Genomic DNA, 20,707 nt, shown 5'->3' on the forward strand with positions numbered 1-20,707 from the left:
TGTTGGAGGATTCATTTCTTTATGGAACTGCAATTGTTTGTGTGTGTCATGAAGTGTGCACTTACAACATTACAATTAAGACAGTGGAGATGGGGGTAGCAGATATACTGGACTGGAAGTAAACAGTGGGATAGTAAGGTTTAGCAAGCACTGACTGCTTTAAATAATGGCTTTGCATAGAAGCGCTGAGGTATTTTAGAAGGCTTTTATTAAAAAATCAGCGTGACGGGAAGAAAAATAGTGTTGTGGTCAGAACACTGGTATACATGAAGCTGTTCCCTTCTGCACTTCAAAATTTATCCCATTACTGTATAAGTTACTCAGCTTCCCCATTCATCTGCAGGGTTCAGTAAGCAGCTGCGGTAACATCACATCCCATGTTCAAGTTCATTCAAGTCCCATTCAAAGTGAGCATTTTGGGAAGAGCTGCAGCTCAATGGCAGAACATCTGTTTTGTCTGCAAGAGGTCACAGGTTCAATCAGGCAAAAGGATCACGTAGCAGAAGATGTGAGACATCTACACAAGACCTGGAGATCTGCTCCACTGCCAGTCAGAGACGACAATACAGATCTTGTTAGTAGGGTTACCAACAGACCTGGAAATAAACATCCTGTCCCTTTAGTAGAGGCATAATATGTTGATAATAAATAATACTCCATTAAGCCTCTATAATAAGAACTGAACATAATTCTCCAGGCCTGTTGGCAACACTACATGCTAAACCAATATTCTGACTAATGCTATCTTGGAACACCCATTTCTCACCCCAAGATTTGAAAAAAACAACAGAACAATTCATGCCTCCCTCACTATAACTAAAACAAAACAACAGTAAACATTGCTGGTGGTATTCACTCATTTGAAGCCTGAGAGTAAGCACATAAAATGGAGCATATGGAATACATTAAGGGCCTCTGGGAACACAAAAAGCTCATGAAAAATAGGAAGATGTACCATGAAAGCCACCATTGTCAATTAAGACAAAGTGGAGGAATGTAGCTATTCATGTTTACAATAGCTCTCTCTACAAGGGAGGAATCTAGCAACGATCCCTGCCTTTTTAACCTTCAGAATTGACCCCTGCAAAGTAGCTTATAGGGGGCTGCCCATGAAAGGCATTCAGAGGTTTGTGCAGAATGTAGCAGCCTGCTTCCAGTCAAGCATGGAACAGCACCAACACACAAGACCCACGCAGAGGCAACTCCACTGGGTACCTATTCACTTCCAAATCAATTCAAGCTGCTTGCTTTAGCACTATTTGTAAGCCACTTTGAACTTGTCAATAATTTGGGATATAAAAATTTTGTCAATCAAGAAAAAACCCTAGGTATTACATATTTTAAGGAGCACTTTTCTGGATATGCCAGCATATCTGCTGGGATCAGATAAATCCTATTCCCAATACCATCCAACTGCAGTATAACATGACAAAATCTGGAATGCTGCTTTCTCTGCATTGGCCCAGGAGCTGTTGAACTGCCTCCTGAGGCCCACCTGAATACCACTCTCTATGTAGGCTTTAAAAATAGGGGCCTTACAGATAGTTCTAAGGGATATTTAAGTTCCAAGATGATGATGATGATGATGATGATGATAATAATAATAGATGTATATACCATTCTTCCCACTCAGAGCAGTTTAAAAATATGTTATTATCATCCTCACAACTATCACCCAGTGAGGTGGGTGGAGCTGAGAGAGCTCCAAAAGAGCTGACTGACTTAAGGTCACCCAGCTGGCTTCAAGCATAGAAGTGGGTTATCAAACTCAGCTCTCCAGATTAGAGTCCTGCATTTTTTATGATATATTCTGAAAATTTTTAAAAAATTATGTACTCAGTCCTGAAGTCACCTTAAAGAAACAATACATAATTACCAGGAAAAATGGGAATACAAAGTTCTTGGCATATCCAGCTTCACTCTCTACAAAATTTGGATGCCTTGTGATGCTTAATCTGTTCTTATAATGTTCAATGATGCATACTGATCTCTGACACTTCAAAGTCTGCTTATCAGATATACTTTTTGGAAACCTGAATTCTCCATGAATTCACAATCAATATTTGTTCAGCACTTCGTTGGCTTGGCTACTGATTTTTGTTGTAGCATCATATATTATTAGAAGCACATGTAAATTTAGGGCTAATTGGCTAGTATGTTATCATTATTGTTGTTGTATCCTTTTTTGTGTCACTGCATTATTTATACAAAGAAGAAATGTGTTAAAATAATTGTATAACTGTTAAATGCTAGCCTTAGGTAGATTTTCACACTAAAGCACGCAGATCAGAGATTGAGACACTCAGCATCTGCAGACCAGCTTGGTGGTCAGGAACAGGTGACCAGACCAGACAGATAAAGAGCAATGCTTCTAAGTATTTTCCTGTCTATGAGGATTTTGTTAATGGCATAACAAAAATGCAGTTAGTAAAGCTGAAGGAAAGAATCAGCCGGAATTCAGCAAGATACATGGTATAAAATAAAAGTTACAACAACCCCAAAAACTAATCCCTTGGTAGCTATAATAAATAGAGGGGTTTTGACATAAGTTACATACTTACAACAACAGATTTTCTCTGGAAATTTATGTTGTTTATACAGACCACCTGATGAGTTGTGCTGGGCAGAAGGGGGAAAAAAAACAGAATTCAAAATAAGGATCTTGGCAAACCCAACTGGAAAAGAAGGTAGTGTAGTGTTACCCTATACACACTCATATGAGTATAGTAGGTTATGTGCTTGGAAAAAAATTATTTCCCCTCAGCCACTGCCGAGAACCAGTATTTTCAGTAGAGCTTATCAAATGTATGTGAATGCATTAGTAAATACCATAATAAACATCTCTGAAATTGTAACATATGAAAAGTGTGTAAGTATAACATATTATTTTCTTGAAAAGAACAATTCATAACATTAATGTTGCTTACATGACCCCCCAAAAGGGTAACAAGTTTGCTAGTACACCATTACATATACCATGATGTATTTTATATATGGTTATAACAAGAAATAACCCTAGGGCACCTTTTTGGCAGGGCAATTAGAAATGGACAGTTGACCATTTTATAATTTCATAGCTCTGTTGCCCCTGAACAGCACAATTAGAGTGCGGCAAAAAGTCTCTCCCAGCAGCCCTAGTATGTTTTATATAATGAACAATTCTACATAATAAACTGCTCTGATCTTATCGCAAACCTCTCTTTGTAAAACCAGCTGAGTAATACAGGAAACAACTCATTTTTATTGTAAAATGAACTAAGAGGGGCTAATCCTAGCCAACCCCACATTCATAACAGTAATAAATTGCCCCCCAAAAATCTAGTTCACTTCATCTGCAGACTCTGCTGTATGCCACTTTCAGACATCAAGCTAATTTTGACTGTCTGGATCAGGAACTTAAGCCAAGTCTATTTATGTGTACCCAAAACAAAGATGGTTTCCCACTTCTTTGTGGAACTGAAAAATGGCTTGTCAAAGTGAAATTTCAGCAGCTCTATGGTTTACCCACAATCTTTCAGCTCATCAGTCTTTCATAAACAAGTGCTTTTTAGTTCCGGAAAGTTAACATACTTTAAAATCATCAAACCATGCTCACAAGACACAAAAATTTATCATAGATACTTATAATTTATATGGTCTCGGGCTCTCAAACCCCTTGTCTCCTTTCTTTCTGTTCATCATGAATAGCAGCACTGGATCGATGAGAATCAAATACACACCACCTTCAAGAGGAGTCTTTTCAAGTGTTTTCCCTTTCTTCGTGAATTCCTCTTCCTGTTACAGATCATTCATTAGCAAGTCTTAGAACAGCCCACACTTGGACATATCCAGAGGCACCGTTATTCCCTCCCCCTCTCAAAAAATGCAGCCTTCAATGCACGAATGCTTGATTTTTTTTTCTGAAGGATGTCCCTAAATCTGGAAAACATTGATCTATTAAACTAGGAGATTGATAAATACATCTAGTACCAATGACACCATCTACTGAGTTAATGAGGCAGAGAAGCATTGCTAGAAAGAGAATTTATATAAGCCAGCCTCTGGAACTCTCATCAAAGTAGAAATGGGCACTTTATGTGCTTTCAAAACAAACTACTGGTGTGTCCTTTCTTTGAGCAGAATATAGTACAAAAGGGGCCTCTTTCTAGTGTTGAACTGCCCTTAGAACACAGACAGGTTATTGTTGGTGTTCCTATTTGAAGAAGGGAGCACTAATAATAACCAGTTGGCCATCCTTTGGACTTGATTTTGGAGAAGAGACCTAGACTGCTGCCAAGGCTCCCAAGCTGGTCTAAAGGTATCTAACACACGGGTGCCTTCTTACTAGAGCCTTAAAATTAGATGAGGTTTTATTGGTGCTCCCATCAGGACCTGAGGACACCAACTTAGATGCGCTCAGCACGACCTAATCTGACTCAGACCCAGGATTCCAGGGCGGATGGAACTGACAGTGAGGGTATGCCTAATTCCTTGTGGAAGCTACCCAGAAGAGGTGTGCTTTGGGGTGGCTCATAGCAGGGGTTGGGGCTGTGTGGCAGCGCAGTTAGCTGAATGGCATCTCCGGGGAATGTGAGGAGGTTCTGAGGCAGCGTCGGCCCTCCACTCGGCGCTGTACTCTTCAGGACTGGCAGGGACGCGCCGGCTGCCCTCCTCGGAGCAGCGTCGCTTCCCCTCAGGGAAAACCCTGGCGCTGGCAGGTTGGAGGCAGGTCGGCTCAGGCGCGGAGCGAGGCTGGGGGCCGGACGACACGTCTTCCTCCAGGGACCCTCGTCCACTATGAAGCCGCTTGGGTGGAACGTTCCCGGCCCTCACACCGGCTCCACGGAAGTCCCTCAGCCAGTCTCTCGTCCTCCCGGTCACTGAACACGGGCCGCCGACGTCACTCGACCCTTTCCCCGCACTTCCAATCAGCTCCACGCCTTCAGAGGCTTTCGTTTTTATTGGTCACCTTTGACCTCCCTCCGTCGGTTGAAAGGTCAACGTCTATAACGGTCGTCATCTGCGGTTCTTTAATTTAGACCGCGGTTGTCGAACGAGTTATCTTAGACGGCTGGAGTCTAAGCAATGAAGAGTAAGGAAAGGAATTTTATTTTTAAAAAATTGTATTGAGGCGCATGCGCACAATGGAAACTCAGGCGGGTCCTCTCGCACAGAAGCGCGCACGCGCAATGCGATTTAACACTGGGCGGGAAGCAAATGGTTGATTTGTGGCTTAGAACGGTGGAAGTGGCAGGGCTGCCAACTTCCAGTTGAGGCTCGAAGAGCTCTGGGATTTCCCCTGGTGGAAATGGCAGCTTTTGAGGATGGACTCTTATGGCATCACATTCCTGCTGAGCTGCTTCCCCAAATTCTGCCCTCTCCAGGCACCACCCCCGAACCCCCAGGAATTTTCCAGCCCTGGAATTGGCACCCGTTAATCTGATGCAGCTGTCACAGCAGGGAGTCTTACCTTGCAGCCTTTTAACAGGTTTACGGTGCAATCCTATGCCTTATAATAAACCAGACAACTGGATAGACTGTATAACGGTGCGTTGTTACACAACAGTCACTGGGTTAGAATCTAATTTAATGAATCGTCAGTGAACGTGGACTCAGGAAGGGGGGCGATTGTGGATAGTGGTTTTAAAAGATTGTGGAATGCGAATCTGTGACATTACTATGCACATCTCAAAAAAAATATTATCCAGATACTCCCCTATTTACAGCTGCTGTGAATGATTGCTGTGCTTCCCTTGTATATTTTCGAACTTTGCATAAACATGGGACAAATCTTGACTTCCATGGGCTTTTAACCCAGATATTGTTTATGTATTCCTCTATTTCTGGAAGAGTTACTTCACCAAGCAGATGAAATAGGATCTATGTCCTAAAAGCCTCTGCCATAAGGAAACGTATGGGGGCACAGGACCTCCCCCCCCCAGATGACTGAAAGAATGGAGACAGCCCAGCAGAAGGAAAAGGAAGGCATCCTGTTTTTGCAGAACAGAATGACTAACAATTGTGTTTTAAAAGCAGGTCTGGTGCTATAATAACTTTTAAAATACACAGTAATCTTGTCATTTCCCCCTTTTTGAGATATAAATGGGAAACATTTAAATGCTTAGGAAAAATCTGAAACTTTCCTTCAATATAGGCCCAAGATTCAAAATTACAGGACATGAGAGTCCTAGGTTCATATCCCGTCAGAGTTTACCCCTTCAAACTGTAAATGTCAAAACTGACAGCTGTACAATGTCATGGGAATCTTTTCCTCCCCTTTCACTTGGCCACAACAGATAGGGCCATTTTAGAGAGAAGGAAAAAGAGGGTTATAAAAGCTTTACCCATCTATTTCAGTCCTAACAAACTACAAATAGGATTTGATCAGATGTAATAGCCTTATGAAGCTGCTTTATATCAAGTAAGACTATTGGTCTATTATATATTTACCATATTTGAATACTGTTTTTCGATGTTGCTCAAATCAGTTTACAGTTTTATTTTACATCACTTATACCCTGCCTTTATCCGCAATGGGGACCAAAACCTACCTCATTCTCTGAGGTAGGTTAGGCTGAGAGTATTTGACTGGCCCAAGGTCAACTAGTGAGTTTCCATGGCAGAACGGGGATTCAAACCCGGGTGTACCAATGCTAGTCTGATACTCTAACCACTACACCACACAGGCTTTCCAGTTTAAGGGCTCCCCCATACCAGCTCTCTTAAGTAAACTATAAGAAACGTAATAGAAAAACAAAAGTACAGCATCATAAGACATAGGAAGAGAAAAGGATTTAGCTCCCCCAGCTTACATTCTGTTTTTGTAAAAAGTAGACCCACCCTCACTCTGTTGTAGATGTGACGGTCATGCAAAACAAACATGGATTTCCATCACAAACCAATCATGTTTAGAAGTTTAATAGAGTGACATCAGGCCATTATTGTGAGAATTAAATAGGACATGAACGTATGGACTAGCATTCAACCAAATGCTGGCAGAATATACAGTGTTCCCCTCCTCCTCTGCAGTCTCTTTAGACGCCAAAAAAATTATTCTGTGATTAATGAGACAGGTGTACATGCATGGGTCAGGGGGCTTTACTGAAGCAATAGAATGGGGAGAAAGGGACTGCTAGGGGGAAATGTGAAATGTTGTGTACATTCTAGCCTTTTCTGAGTTCAATACAAGCCATGTTCAATAAAAAGAAGGGAAAAGGAAAGAAAAGAAACGGCCCCTAAACCCCAGCGCTTTCCCACACATTGGTCCTCCTGCCCAATTAGCAGCCAACTGCTATCATATTATTGTACCATCTTATGCCGTAGTCAGCAGAGAATGCAAGGAACGTTAATTTTTATTTCCAAAATCCTAGAACAAAAAGCCTTATAAATAAATATGTTTTGGATCAATATTTCCAAATGCTTTGGATATATTTCCAAATGCTTTGAAAAAAGGATTCCCCCCACAATAATATGAACTGTTGTTCTTCATGTAATGGGCCTTCTAGAATTATAAACTTTAACTCCATTCTGCATCGAAGAGCGAGCATATTTTGTCAGCAATGCACCAATTGTTTGCTTCTCTGAACATAAGTCCCTGCAAGATAGAACAGAAACAATCTTTATGCAGTTTTAAAAATCCAATCAAATAGGACAAAATGTTTCCGTTATTTGAGTGTACTTCTGAAGCTTATGTAAAATTATGGATTCATCATTAAATTATTACAGAACATTTTCAACCACCTCACATTCCAGGCTAAAAAAGGAGAAACATTTGTGGGAAATGATGCAACATGAAGTGATGTAACTATAAAAGAGAGCAAGACCATGGAAGAACTTTGAAAGCAAGGAGATAATTTGCAACTTATACTATGAAGTGAATGGTAGACCAAGTCATTAAAGGAACTAAGTTGTAATCAAGACCACTAGAAAGAATTTCTGGTCAGCCCACACAGATGAAGGCTGACCAGGAAAGAGGTCTTGGAGTTCTGGCAGCTCTCAATAAAAATGTTGACTCAGTGTGCCATAATGAAAAAAAAATGTAATAGGGATGATTAGGAAAGGGACTGAAAATAAAACTGCCAACATTGTAGTTTCCTTGTATAGATCTATGGTGTGACTGAATCTGAAATACAATTTAGTTTCTGGGCAGCCCACTTCAAAAAGTGCATCATAGAGAAGGGAATGGTATGGAAAAGGGCAACCAGGGACTGGAGCAATTTCTTTGCAAGGCTAAAGGAACTGGGCCTTTTTAGGTTAAAAAAATACAACTAGGTGGGAAATGATAAAGACTGATGCAGTTATGCATGGGTGGTGGAAATGGATAAAGAAAACTTCCAGACCCTTTCCCTAGTTACTAAGACCTGTAAGCAGCCAATTGAAATTGATGGGCTGTAGACGAAGGACAAACTAAAGCACGGCTACATACCATGCATTTTTTATGCTCACTATTACAGGATGTGACAACAGCCACGCTCATAGGCAGCATTAAAAGGGAATTGGATAAGTGCATGGAAGATGTGTCGCATTAATAGCCATTAGCCGTAACAGCTAAACCGAACCTCCATAAGAGTCCTTTTAGATCAAACCAAGCTTTCATCCAGTCTAGCCCTACAAAAGCCCTATTCATGCCAGGTACCAGTGCTGGGCAGGAGGGCAATAATAATAAGAAGCCTCTGTGGTATGGAATTTGGCTGTCCACTGGATTAGATGGACTTGGTCTGATGTACCAGGGTTGTTCTTATGATAGCAGGATGCAGATAAATAGATAATGGGAGTAGGGAAGGCCAATGAAAACATTATCTCAATATTATGGCATGTTTTAGTTACAGAAATTGTTACATTTAAGTAACACTGCAGAGAGAAAAGAGGAGCGTTTGAGATACCTAGAAAAAGTGTAGGAGCCACTGGTGAAATGCAAGCTACTTGCATAATGGTTAGCAACACAGTTGGCAGAAATAGAGTAGAGAAAGGCTGGGGAGTGGCAAAAGGCACAAAACAGAACTGCTGAAGATTAAAATATTCATCTGTAAACATCTCCAAGAGCACTGACTAGGTGGTATAGAGAAACATGTAAAAGATATCTGAAACTATCAGAATTCAGAGAGGTCACCCCAAACTGTATACAGAGAGTTAAAAAGAGAAAGAAAGAAAGAAAAGAACACACAAAGAAAGGGGGTTGCATACTGCTAGAGAAACTACAGTAGCGGATTCAAAATGTGAAGTGAGCTATATGAAGAAAGGACTTATTGCATCTGGAGGACAGGCGCTTAAACTACTTACTGTATATAGGGAGCTATATCAGCTTCAGTCCACTTCTCCCGAAGGGTAAATAAGCTGTTAAATCTTTCCTGGCTATCCTCCGGCAAGTCTTCAACATTTAGCAAGAAGATAGTCTCCGGTCGGGAGGATTGATCCACAAGAGCTAAACCCTGGAAGAAACAACATATCAAAGGGGAAAGTTAACATCCATCTATTTTGCATTGTTCAATTTATTTATTTTCCTTCCAATGGCAGTGTGGCATAGTAGTTAGAATGTTACACCCGGGCATGTTTAAATCCTCAGGCTCAGCCATCATCAGGCACCCTCAGGCCAGGTGTTCTCTCTCAGCCTAACTCAAGAGGTTAGTTTTGAGGATAAAACAGGAGTAGAGGAGAACAGTGTATGCCATTCTGAGCTCCTTGATGGGGAAAAAAATGTGATAAATGGATTACAGAAGTCCAAGGAAATGAAAGGATCCTTTAAGGAGTGGGGAGTAAGTGTACAGACCAAAATGCCAGCTCTGTAGAGCATAAAAATTGCTTTGTTAGATCAGAACAGGATGCAATACTCTTGTTTGCAATAGCCACTTACAGATAGTCATAGACAGGACATGATCCTTTTCATTCTTGTAAAGAGTCCAGTAGCACCTTTAAGACTAACCAACTTTACTGTAGCACAAGCTTTTGAGAACCACAGTTCTCTTTGTCAGATGCATCTGACAAAGGCTGCATCTGACGAAGAGAACTGTGATTCTCGAAAGCTTATGCTGCAGTAAAGTTGGTTAGTCTTAAAAGTGCTACTGGACTCTTTACTATTTTGCTACTACAGACTAACACAGCTAACTCCTCTGGATCTATTTTCATTCTTGGTGTCTCCTAATCAGAGGTAGGCTATATCCACAAAGAGATGTAAACAGAGGCTCCTTCTTCAATCATCTCTTGTGCAGCAGACATGTCTACTTTAAAGTACCAGGAAAGCAGACAGCAAAGGATGTATTACTGCTCATGGGATCCACGTTACCTTTAACTGGTCTAGCCTCGTTGTAATTCCGTCGGGGACACTTTGCTGCCACACTTCTTGGAATTCGGAGAGGCTGAACTTGACTGCATTTTGCAAGAGCATTTGTGCCGTAGCTCTGCATATCTTCTCTTCGTTCATTTCAAAGAAAGTCTCACCTAGTATGGAGTAACAAAAATCACAGATCTTAGAACTGGGATTCTGTACATATGAATTCTTTCTAAAATAAACAGGGGGAGTGGAATCTCCATCTCTCTGAGGTATTGATTTTTGGGCCGGGTTAGATAAGTTTGCCTGGCTTGTACAGAACATTAGATAAAGCAGAATGCAAGCCACAAAGTTTTGCATTTGGTTGCAGTTTGGTTGCAAGACATAAAATCTGGTTGTCTCCTGGTAAAATACAAAGCTGTTTTACTTGTTGGGGGAGAGTTTGTGCATGCGTGTGCCAAAGTTGGGCATGTTCATCTATAGGAAAATGGGAAGATTGGGATTCATAGGGAAGTAGTAAAAGGAGAGGGGGATATGATGTAGAGGAAACATAGAGCAGTTGAGTTTCTCTTCCCCACTCCTCACCATCAAGTGCCACAATCTTCCAGTGCATGTAGTTCCCAAACTATCCCTCCCTGCTTGTGGCTGAATCTTATGTCAGATCCTCCATTTCATGCACTTTTGACTTCTGCTGAGCTAAGCTGAGAGAAAAGCACTTGTGGCAGACCCAAGTTTAAGCAAGATGATATTGTGAGGCAAGTAGTATTTACGAAGGTAAACTTTACAGGCATAGACTTCAGTTCTTGCATAGTGGTAGTTCTGGAACATGTATATGAAATCTAATCTGGCATCCAGAACTATCTGCTGCAGTCCCCTCTAGTTGTTTACTGTTTTGCCTACTGTTTAGCACCTTGTTGTTTAACAACTAAAAACATGCATTCATGAGGGTGACTTACCTTCGTTGATGCTTTGCCTTCCGTAACTCCTAAGAATGTGGTCTATCATTTCCCTGGAACAAGCATAATTTGTCTACTTCCAGCATATAAATAATAATCCTCATCATGCCACAGAAATTAATCACCGTAGTCAAATCTTGTAACTCTTCAACTAGACTCTTGCCTTTAAAATTCTGATGATAAAGATGTTTAAATACATGCAACAGCACCACTTTTGAGACTGGCACGCTATGCTCTTTTGGAAAAGCAGCATCATTAGGACTCGTAAGGCAGAATATCTGCTGCACCCCTCTGCATTAGGCAACAGAAGGACTGGTTAATCCTCCCCTTTCCTGTAGTAACTGTATTCCACAGTTTCATTAGGTGGTGCTAATGGGAAAGGGGGGGACTTTCTAAGCAAAGAAGAGAAAAGAGCCGAATTGTGCAGTTCAAAAAGAGTATAATCTGGAGCAGGGTTTTTTATATATAAACCCTATTACATTGTTTATTGAAATGTCTTTGAAACTGACTGTTCTGACTCACGCTGTGTAAATATAAAGGAAGGAATATAAATAATGACAACAATAAATTAAAAATACCTCTGATCTTGACTGTCTGCGCTGTATCCCCCAACTGAGGTTACCATCCTAAGCACACTTGACTAGGGAGTAAGTCCTACTGAATCCAATGGACTCTGTGGACAGGCCCTAAGATTCGGGGAATCCCAGGAGCTGTTAACAAAGAACTTACATGGGCTCCAGAGGTCCGAGTTCTTGAAGACAGATACTTAAAGGAACCTTGCTGAATGGCCATGACTCTGTATATATCAGCTGGGTCACATGATTCAGCAGTTTCATCTCGTAATCGAAGTCTAGAATCCTCCAATATCCTGCCAAGCAGAGATCAAGACTTTTATTTTAAATGGTAACAGGTAAAAAACAAAAGCCGTCATTGTAATGTTGCTTCCTTCGGGTATTTTGAAAATACAGATGATATCCGTTAACACTTTTAAAAAAGAGGTACATGCTGCCTTAAATTCTAGTATGTTCTGATGGGGACTGAGGGTGGGAGGAGGTCTATGTATTACAGAGATTGCACAACCCTGCCCTACCCTGAGCGTAGTTTCTGGAGTGTGCTACTGTAGAAGCCAGGAACTGGCTTTTCGTATAATTATTCAAGCTGAGGAAAGGAAACTAGAGCAGAACAAGAAAAATCCATGCTACTTTGCTACACAAGGCAATTCTGTTAATTAAACGTGAGAGGTGGCAAGCAAAGCCTTGAGGCAAGCGCCGTTAACTGCCAAAAGCATCGGAAAATTTTAAAGAGCTCTCAGAAACAATTTTAACCATATACTCTTTGTACTCTTAATGTCACAGTTCATTAGAAGAATGGCAGAACCAGCAAGGAATCATGGGGGAGTGGAAACCCTACCCTCCCACTGACCCCACCATCACTTCTTCCCAGGGCTTTTTTTCTGGGAAAAGAGGTGGTGGAACTCAGGACCTCACAATGACGTCACTTTGGGTCAGCTGGAAGAAGGGAGGAGTTTTTTAAAGTTTAAATTACCCTCGGCGAAAATGGTCACATGGCCGGTGGCCCCGCCCCCTGATCTCCAGACAGAGGGGAGTTTAGATTGCCCTCTGCGCCGCTGGCAATCTAAACTCCCCTCTGTCTGGAGATCAGGGGGCGGGGCCACCGGCCATGTGACCATTTTCAAGAGGTGCCAGAACTCCATTCCACCGTGTTCCAGCTGGGGAAAAAAGCCCTGCTTCTTCCCATCTGGCTTTGCCTCATTCCCCTTCCCCCTCTCTCCAATCTTCTCAAAAGTTCAATTTTCTTTACATTCCTGAACCCCCCCCCTTTGTGAAAAAAAACAGACCTGCCTTGGCGTACAATTGTATTTAACGTTTTGTCCTGCTTGGCACGAGTCCGGATCCTTATCCTTGGCCCTCCGGCTTTACAACTACGTCTTGAAACCTGGAGGCTCTGATGCTGGAAGCTTTCTTAGTCTGGCATAAACTCGTATCAGGTCTGTTTCGGTATTAGGTTAATTAGCTCCTTTTCTTTTTGCACATACTCTCAATTTGGTATTTTATTGAATTTCTTAATAAGTACAATATATTTTACATTTGTATGATGTTTCATTGGTTTCCAGCTTCAATCTAAAAATAAACCCTGGGTCGATCGGCCCTCTGCTACTTTTTGTAATGCTTTGGCTGAGCTCAGCACAGCTGAACCCAGGTGTGGTCCAGTATGGCTCGAAGCTTCGTTCCCCAGCTTCTGGCTAGGACTTAGTAGAGGAAGTGGTAGCAACCACTGATTTTGGGGGTAGCATGTCTCTTTGCAAAGGACCCCCCGTCATTAGAATCCCCTGAGTTTGTGACAACCTTCTCTCTCCCTCTCATGGATGCCTACCTTTTTTGGTTTGACAAGTTTTTTTATATGTATCTGTTCAGATGTCATATGCAATGAGGGGGTTAACCCACTAAATTTTGAGAAGGGATATTTTTAAATATTCTTTCTGCAGACCTGGAGACCACCCAAGATATGCAGAAAAATATACCCTTGCCTGGGTGGCTCCCCCGTCCATATTTTTTGATCCATATGGCAAGCATGTAGCATTCAAAATCAGCAACCCTTGGGTTTAATCACGGAGGAACCGAAACAGACAATGAGTGATTCCGCACACATTGGATAATGCACTTCCAATCCTCTTTATGGATCATTTGGAATGGATTTTTTTGTGTGCGGAACGAATAATCCACCTCAAACAATTGATAAAGTGCATTGAAAGTGCATTATCCAACGTGTGTGGAATTAGCCAATTTAGAGAATGTGATGCAAAATGATTCCTATCTATATTAGTCCTAAACAGCAATTCATACCTTCAACCTGACATGCTTTTAGAACCTCCAGCTGATGCGTTATTTCTTCCTCACTTGCTTGGATCTGATCTAGCAAATCATCTGTTGTGTACTATAGAAATAAAGCAAAAAAATATTCCTGGGATGTTAATTTTCTTGCCAGATTTAATTATTATGTTATTCTGTAAAGCATCATGCGCACAGATGGAGATACACACAGAGCCAAACACACAAAATGTATTTATTTGAAAGATTTATATCCTGCCTTGACACTGCTACGATTTTCAAGGCAGCTGGCAAATATAATTTCAAGCAGCATGAAGCACCAACAATGAAATGAATTAAATAAGCAACTTAAAAATCAATCAACATATGTTTGTGTATCTGTGATATACACAACCAGTTTCCAACATTACCAATGAAATCCTAAGCAGAGGTACTCCAGTCTAAGCCCATTGATTTCAATGGGCTTAAAGTAACTCTCAGCAGATTTATCCCTCACCCCACTGGTATCCAGAGAAGTCCTGCTCATGGATAAAAGGTCACCTTTCACTCCTATGGAGAAATAAAGCACTGAATGCAAAGCATGAAAGCATGTTCTCCATTCTAACTCTGGACGATTCTGCATTCCTGGACAAGGGATTAAAAATTTTTACAACAAGCAATTCTACTACCATTCATTATTTTTCATTACGGCTCACAAAAAGACCTCCCAGGAAGATTTCCTTCCTGCTTTGACTCCTGAAACTGTGAACGCTGCCTCAGTTTAATGCCATGTCCTTTAATCTAAGTGGCAGTGAAAGGAGGAGCCTTGCAGTATGCTGGAGGCTAACATTTTTATACTTAACACACACGTCTTTGAGACCCAGAGGAGTTAGCCGTGTTAGTCTGTAGTAGCAAAATCAAGAAGAGTCCAGTAGCAACTTTAAGACTAACCCATTTTATTGTAGCATAAGCTTTCGAGAATCACAGTTCTCTTCGTCAGATGCATGGAGGGCAAGAAGAAACTGGTCAGATATAGAGGAGGAGAGGGGAGGGCGGAGTAGATGCAAACAGCTCCTTCTGATATGGAGATCAGTTTGCTTCTGTAAAGGAAATCAGTTACTTTTGATAATGAGATAACCATTCATAGTCCCTATTCAGTCCCAGCTTGACAGCGTCAAATTTACATATGAATTCCAATTCAGCTTGAGAAATACTGATGGCCAGGAGCGCTCAGAGCCAGGAAGCCCCCAGCACAAACCCTGCCTCTGGTAGGAACTTGTCCACTGGCCTTAGGCGAGTTGGCCACTCAGCCTCAGCGGCACCCCAACCAATGATACAAATTTGGGTTAGAGGGTTGGCATTAAGTAGGTCATTCTTTAATGTTATCGGCTACTTTCCACTTATTACCCTCAGTTCATTCACTGTTTTCAGTCTACTCTTCTGTGCATAATCCTTCCAAATTATTAATTTTTAAGAGGCTGCTGCATCCTCTGAGCTGAAGAGAGCTTCTCCCCCTTCCTATTTTTTACCTTTGGGCTTGTCAACGTTTTCCTTTTCTCCTCATCTGGCCCTTCGTAAGGATTTTCCATTAAGAGTTTCTTGAGTTTCTTTAGCTTGGGTCGACATCTTCTTACTTCCCAGAAATTGTTAGAGAAGCCTGCAATCTTCAATAAGAATCTTAATTGGGATTTGCCACAACTACACTTTTTAATATGGCACCTGCCCACAGAACTCTGTTCATCAGTAACAGACCTACAACAAAACCACCATGATATTCCTAGATGGCTCCTTGAAGCTTCAACAATTTGTATCCATTCTGTTTTTTAACTAAGTTATGAACACAGCTTTTTCTTATTCCCCTTCCCATTCATCATTCGTGCCTGAAGGGATCATTCCACTGTGTTGTGTGGCTAATGAGACAACAGGCTATGAGGAAAACCAAGGGTTTCTCAATCCCTCAAGCAACCTGACCAGCACTCCTGGTTTTTCAGCTGAAGGCAGCCCATCAGGTGGCAATCAGAGTGAGGTGAACAGCGTTTTGCCCGATAAAGCAATGTGAAATTAGAACAATTTTCTTTGGGTCCACCAAAATGGCAGCTGCGATACTGCTATTATACCACCAGAGGCTGGTGGTATAATTGGGAGAGTTTTTTCTCCTCAAGTTATATGAGAAGCTGTAGAAGCTGCAGCTACTTGTCGTCAATGTATCATGAAGATGACATAAACCATGGGTTCTTCTCTCACACTTCATGAGAAAGCTATATGATTATCTCCAATGTATTTTTAAAATCTGAAGAATTGTGATATTTGAAACTAGCGTATAGCCCAGGGAATTCATTATTTTAAAATGTATTTTCAGATACATTTTCTTATTTTGCCACTGTTAATTTTGGATTGCCCTGAGCTAGATAGCCCAGGCAAGCCTGATCTTGTCAGATCTCAGAATCTATGCAGCGTGGACCTTGCTTAGTAATTGGATGGGAGACTTCCATAGAAGACCCGGGTTACGGAGACAGCCAATGGTAAACCACTTCTGTTCGTTTCTTGCCTATAAAACCCCACCAAGGGTCGCCATAAGCCAGCTATGACTTGATGGCACTTTCCACTATCAATTTTGGATTAATTGACAACATATGTTGCATTTAAGGTTTGGAGGGGGTCCTTCTCCTTCGGGTTTTGGGTTTTTTTATAATTAGCTGTCACAAATGGGAACATCATGTACACATTTCTCTCTCTCTCTCTCTCGAAGATAGTCTTTAATATAGAACTAAGGAGCTGCCGAGTAAAAGGACCACTGAATCTTGCATGAAAGAGCTGGCCATCCAATCACCAGCTCATCAGGCCTGGGTTCAAAACTTCACTCAGCATGAATTGCACTAAAAGACCCGAGTCAGAGCTTCTCACCCTCAGATAACTGAACTCACAGAACTGGGGTATGGATAAAATGGGATTACCCCATGTACACTACCTTGCACTAACTGGAAAACAGGAAAGATGCAAAGATAAAAGGAATAAATAAAAGACTTATATGTGTGTGTGCTTGTATGTATCCCCCCCCCAAGAAAATTAGCCACTCTAGAAAAATACCTGTGTGTGAATGACAGAAGGAGGCTTGTCTGCACAGAGCTCGTCTGGAATTTCACAGGTAGGTATGAAAAGCAACATGTTAGAGGTATCTGCGATTTTCATCTCATAGGTCCTATCTTTGCTGCATAGCACGGCGTGGTCCTCTTTATCTCCACGGATGACAAGGCTGGAAATGATACAGTTTTTACAATTATACACAGACTTCAACACAGAACTAGTATGAAGCGGGATTTACTTCAGTGTAGAGTGAAAAAATTCAAAATCCACTAACCCCATATCAGAGCTCAGTTGGTACAAAGGCTACTGCATGTTAGGTGGAAATATAAACCAGGCTTTAAGAAGAGTCCTGCTAGATCAGAGCCAGCAGTTCATCTAGTCCAACGTTCTGTCTCACAGAGTGGCCAACAAGTTCCTACACAGGGCCCTCAACTAGTGTTGCCAGCTCCAGGTTAGAAAATTCCTAGAGATTTCTGGGATAGAGCCTGGAGAGGGTGGGATTTGGGGAGGGAGGGTCTTCAGCAGAGTATAATACCATGGAGTCCAGCCTCCAGAGGAGATATTTTCTCCAGGGGAACTGATCTCTGTTGGCTGGAGGTAAGTTGTAATTCCGGGAGATCTCCAGCCACCGCCTGGAGGCTGGCAACCCTACCCTCAACATTGCATAGAAGCCACAGCCTTCCCCTGATGTTGCCTCCTGTTGCTGTTATTCAAAGAATTTACTGTCTCTGAATGTGGGCATTCCCTTTACTGGGCATGGTTAGTAGCCACTGATAGTCGTACCCTCCACGGATCTGTCTAATCCCCTTTTAAAGTTGTCTGTTCCTATGGCCACACCTACATCCTCCAACAGCAAATTCCACACTTTAATCTCCAGTAAAAGGCGAAAGATTTATGCGATCTGAAGAGAAACCAGAGTATGAAAAATGTTTGTGCCCATGTGGAGATGGGAGTGTCGAGTCCCTATTACATGTTTTCTTTTGAGTGTAAAATATATGATCATATTAGGGAAATATATATCAAACCTGTAATTGATGGTCTTCCGGGGAAAGAGAGAAAAAATTATATTACAATCATGTTAGCAGACAGGAATAGGGAAATGACGCTCCAAGTGGCAAAATGAGGCTGGATGGTCATTAATAGGAGGAAATCCTGGCTTAGTGTGCAGAATCCTAGATAAGTATTGTTATAATTTGATAATATAAGGTAATTTGAATTTTAGGTATTTATATTATGTAAATTATAGTAAGCTACAATTTTAATGATTGCCTGGATATTTTAAGTTTATATTGTTGCCAAATAGTTATGCTTTTAGGACTGATCAATTTTATAAGTAAATTTTAAAGGTGGTAATTTGTTGAAATATATACCTTCTAAATGTTTATTTTAAAATGGCATGTGTCTCGCTGATGTGCAATCATGTAATTTGAATTGATTTCAAGAATGTGATGGCCTCTGGCTAATAAACTTTGTTGTTGTTGTTGTTGTTGCTTTCACACTTTAATCACTCATTGAGTAACGCTGCATTTCCTCTCACTAGTGTGTGTGATTACTTCATTCTCCTATTTGCTTATTTCACGTATGTGACCTTGCTTAAACTCATTGCAGGAATATAGAAAGCATCTTCAAATTATATCAATCTACAACAGGATGCAAGTGCAACAGAGATGAATGCACAGCCATTGCAATGAACTCTGTGAGTGCGCAACTTATATTTAACTTGCCATACAAGTCTAAGGATGAAGTTAGTGAGATATTCTCTAGAGTAAGCATGCCTGGGATCACACAGTCCTGAGACGCTCAAGAAAAAAACAAGTATATAAACATTTTAAATAAATACTGTACAGTATCGGTGACATTAAAACAGCTGCATGCCAATACCCTTGCACATCCTTTTTCTTTGATTAAGGAACCGTGTTCATGGTTTTAGCATCACTGCAAAGAACTCTGGATTGTTCTGCCACACTGTCCTAGGACTAAAGCCATGAAGACAGCCCCCCCCCCCGATTTTTTTCCAATGGAAAAATTAGACATTTTGAGAAACACATTTTAAACGTTTCTGTGAAATAGTTGCTCTTTTGGAATGAACGAAATGCTTTTGAAAACAAAGTTTTACTCAGTGCAATCCTAAGCAGAGCCACACTCTTTGAAGTCCAGGGCGTAACTGTGCTTACTGTCAGAATGTGGTGTATGAAAGTTATTATGCAGAACCTACATATAAGAAAGGAAAAGGCAACACTGGGCGGCAGTGGTCAAAGTGCTGGGCTAGGATCTGAGAGACTCAAGTTCGAATCCCTGCTCTGCCACGGAAGTTTGCTGGGTGACCTTGGGCCAGTCACATGCTCCCAGCCTAACCTACCTCACAGGGTTGTTGTGGGGATAAAATTAAGGAGAGGAGAATAACGTAAACTATTTTGAGCCCCCACTGGGGAAAAAGGTGGGGTATAACAGTCCTACTTTCTTGGAAAGAACCACCTGGCACTGCCAATTCCAGCCACAGGGGGAGCTACAGAGCGCAGACTGCCTGCCAACCTTATGCGCCCTCCAGCCGCCAGGGGGCGCCGCCCCCTCTCACACGAACCTTCCTCCCGCCTCCAGCTCGGCGCAAAGCTCGGGCTCCAGCTGGAGCAAACAGCAGTCGGCGGCGTCCTCCGGGGAGCAGAAGCTGAGGCACTGCGCCGGCGGCAGCAGCTCCGCAGGGTCTAGCTTGGCGATGTGTAGCGTGGCGTCCACCTCTTCGCGGCTCCGCATGATCGGTGGCTGTGTCTTAACCAGAGTCAGAGCGGCGGCGGTTAGGGCAGTTATGGTTGCCCGTGGCGACCGCAAAGCTCACGCAGGCAGGAGGAAGCGATCCCCTTCCAAAAGCGCGCCAAAGCGCCTCACGTGACGTGGAGAAGGCGGGCCTAGAGGAGAGGCCCAAATGGGTAGAATTTGGCTGCGCGCGTTAGACGCGGAGTTAATGTCGGAAAAGATTGATTTTGTGGTTCGCGTGCTGACTGGTTCGGTAAAATGAATATAGGGGGTAGGGAATCGACATTTGGATTTAAAGAGGCGCCCTTTTAGGGGAGGGGGGATGGCTGCTGCCCCCACAGAGCTCTAGATCTCTCTTCCAGTGCAGTCCTATGCATGTTTACTTAAAAGTCTTATTTTATTCATTGGGGCTTACGTGGGGAGGTTGTAGTAAAATAGGGCAGCACATCACTTGCTCTCGTTTTTGTATTCTTAAAATTGTTATTAAAAGACACAATTTATTACAGTTTTAGAAAGTGAATCCTTTTTAAAAAGGAAAAAAAATATCTTTCTTGTTGCCTGAAACTGCGTGTTTACGCAGAAGGTAATACCATTGGAGTTACTGTTAGACATGATGGTAGCCAGGAAAGAAAAGCCCATCTTGATTTGCTGAGAGAAAAACAATTGATGCTTTTTACAGCATAAATGTTGGCTGATGTCAGCCCATCTAAAATTTTAGAAAGCATGGTTACAGTGGCCCATTCGAAAACTGGCATCCTGACTGCTAAGTAAGTGTAAAGAGCTTACTCTTAAGTAAGCCAGTGTAGTTAGCGTGTCAGACTAGGCTCTGGAAAAACTGGCTTCAT

At 41.8% G+C, this 20,707-nt stretch overlaps 2 protein-coding genes across 2 annotated transcripts in view; both read right to left on the minus strand.

Annotated features, from left to right (window-relative positions):
- Positions 1–4,864, minus strand: part of TAF2 (TATA-box binding protein associated factor 2) — a 70,830-nt gene extending 65,966 nt beyond the window's left edge. The window contains exons 1-2 of the mRNA XM_054985122.1: positions 3,626–4,864; positions 2,562–2,616 (exon numbers count right to left, since the gene is read on the minus strand). Coding sequence (XP_054841097.1) covers positions 2,562–2,616; positions 3,626–3,681 — 111 coding nt within the window. The 5' untranslated portion in view covers positions 3,682–4,864. The remainder of the gene's footprint in view (positions 1–2,561; positions 2,617–3,625) is intronic.
- Positions 4,865–7,459: 2,595 nt separating this feature from the next.
- On the minus strand, positions 7,460–19,980 carry DSCC1 (DNA replication and sister chromatid cohesion 1). Its single transcript, XM_054985572.1, has 9 exons — positions 19,693–19,980; positions 17,115–17,280; positions 15,557–15,691; positions 14,064–14,154; positions 11,929–12,067; positions 11,200–11,252; positions 10,259–10,413; positions 9,259–9,407; positions 7,460–7,573 (listed from the first exon to the last, which is right to left on the minus strand). The coding sequence occupies exons 1-9, from the start codon at positions 19,860–19,862 to the stop codon at positions 7,465–7,467; spliced, it is 1,167 nt and encodes a 388-aa protein (XP_054841547.1). The 5' UTR covers positions 19,863–19,980; the 3' UTR covers positions 7,460–7,464.
- Between the last annotated feature and the right edge of the window lie 727 nt (positions 19,981–20,707).

This window comes from Eublepharis macularius, chromosome 7 (assembly GCF_028583425.1).
Source record: "Eublepharis macularius isolate TG4126 chromosome 7, MPM_Emac_v1.0, whole genome shotgun sequence".
Lineage (NCBI taxonomy): Eukaryota > Metazoa > Chordata > Lepidosauria > Squamata > Eublepharidae > Eublepharis > Eublepharis macularius.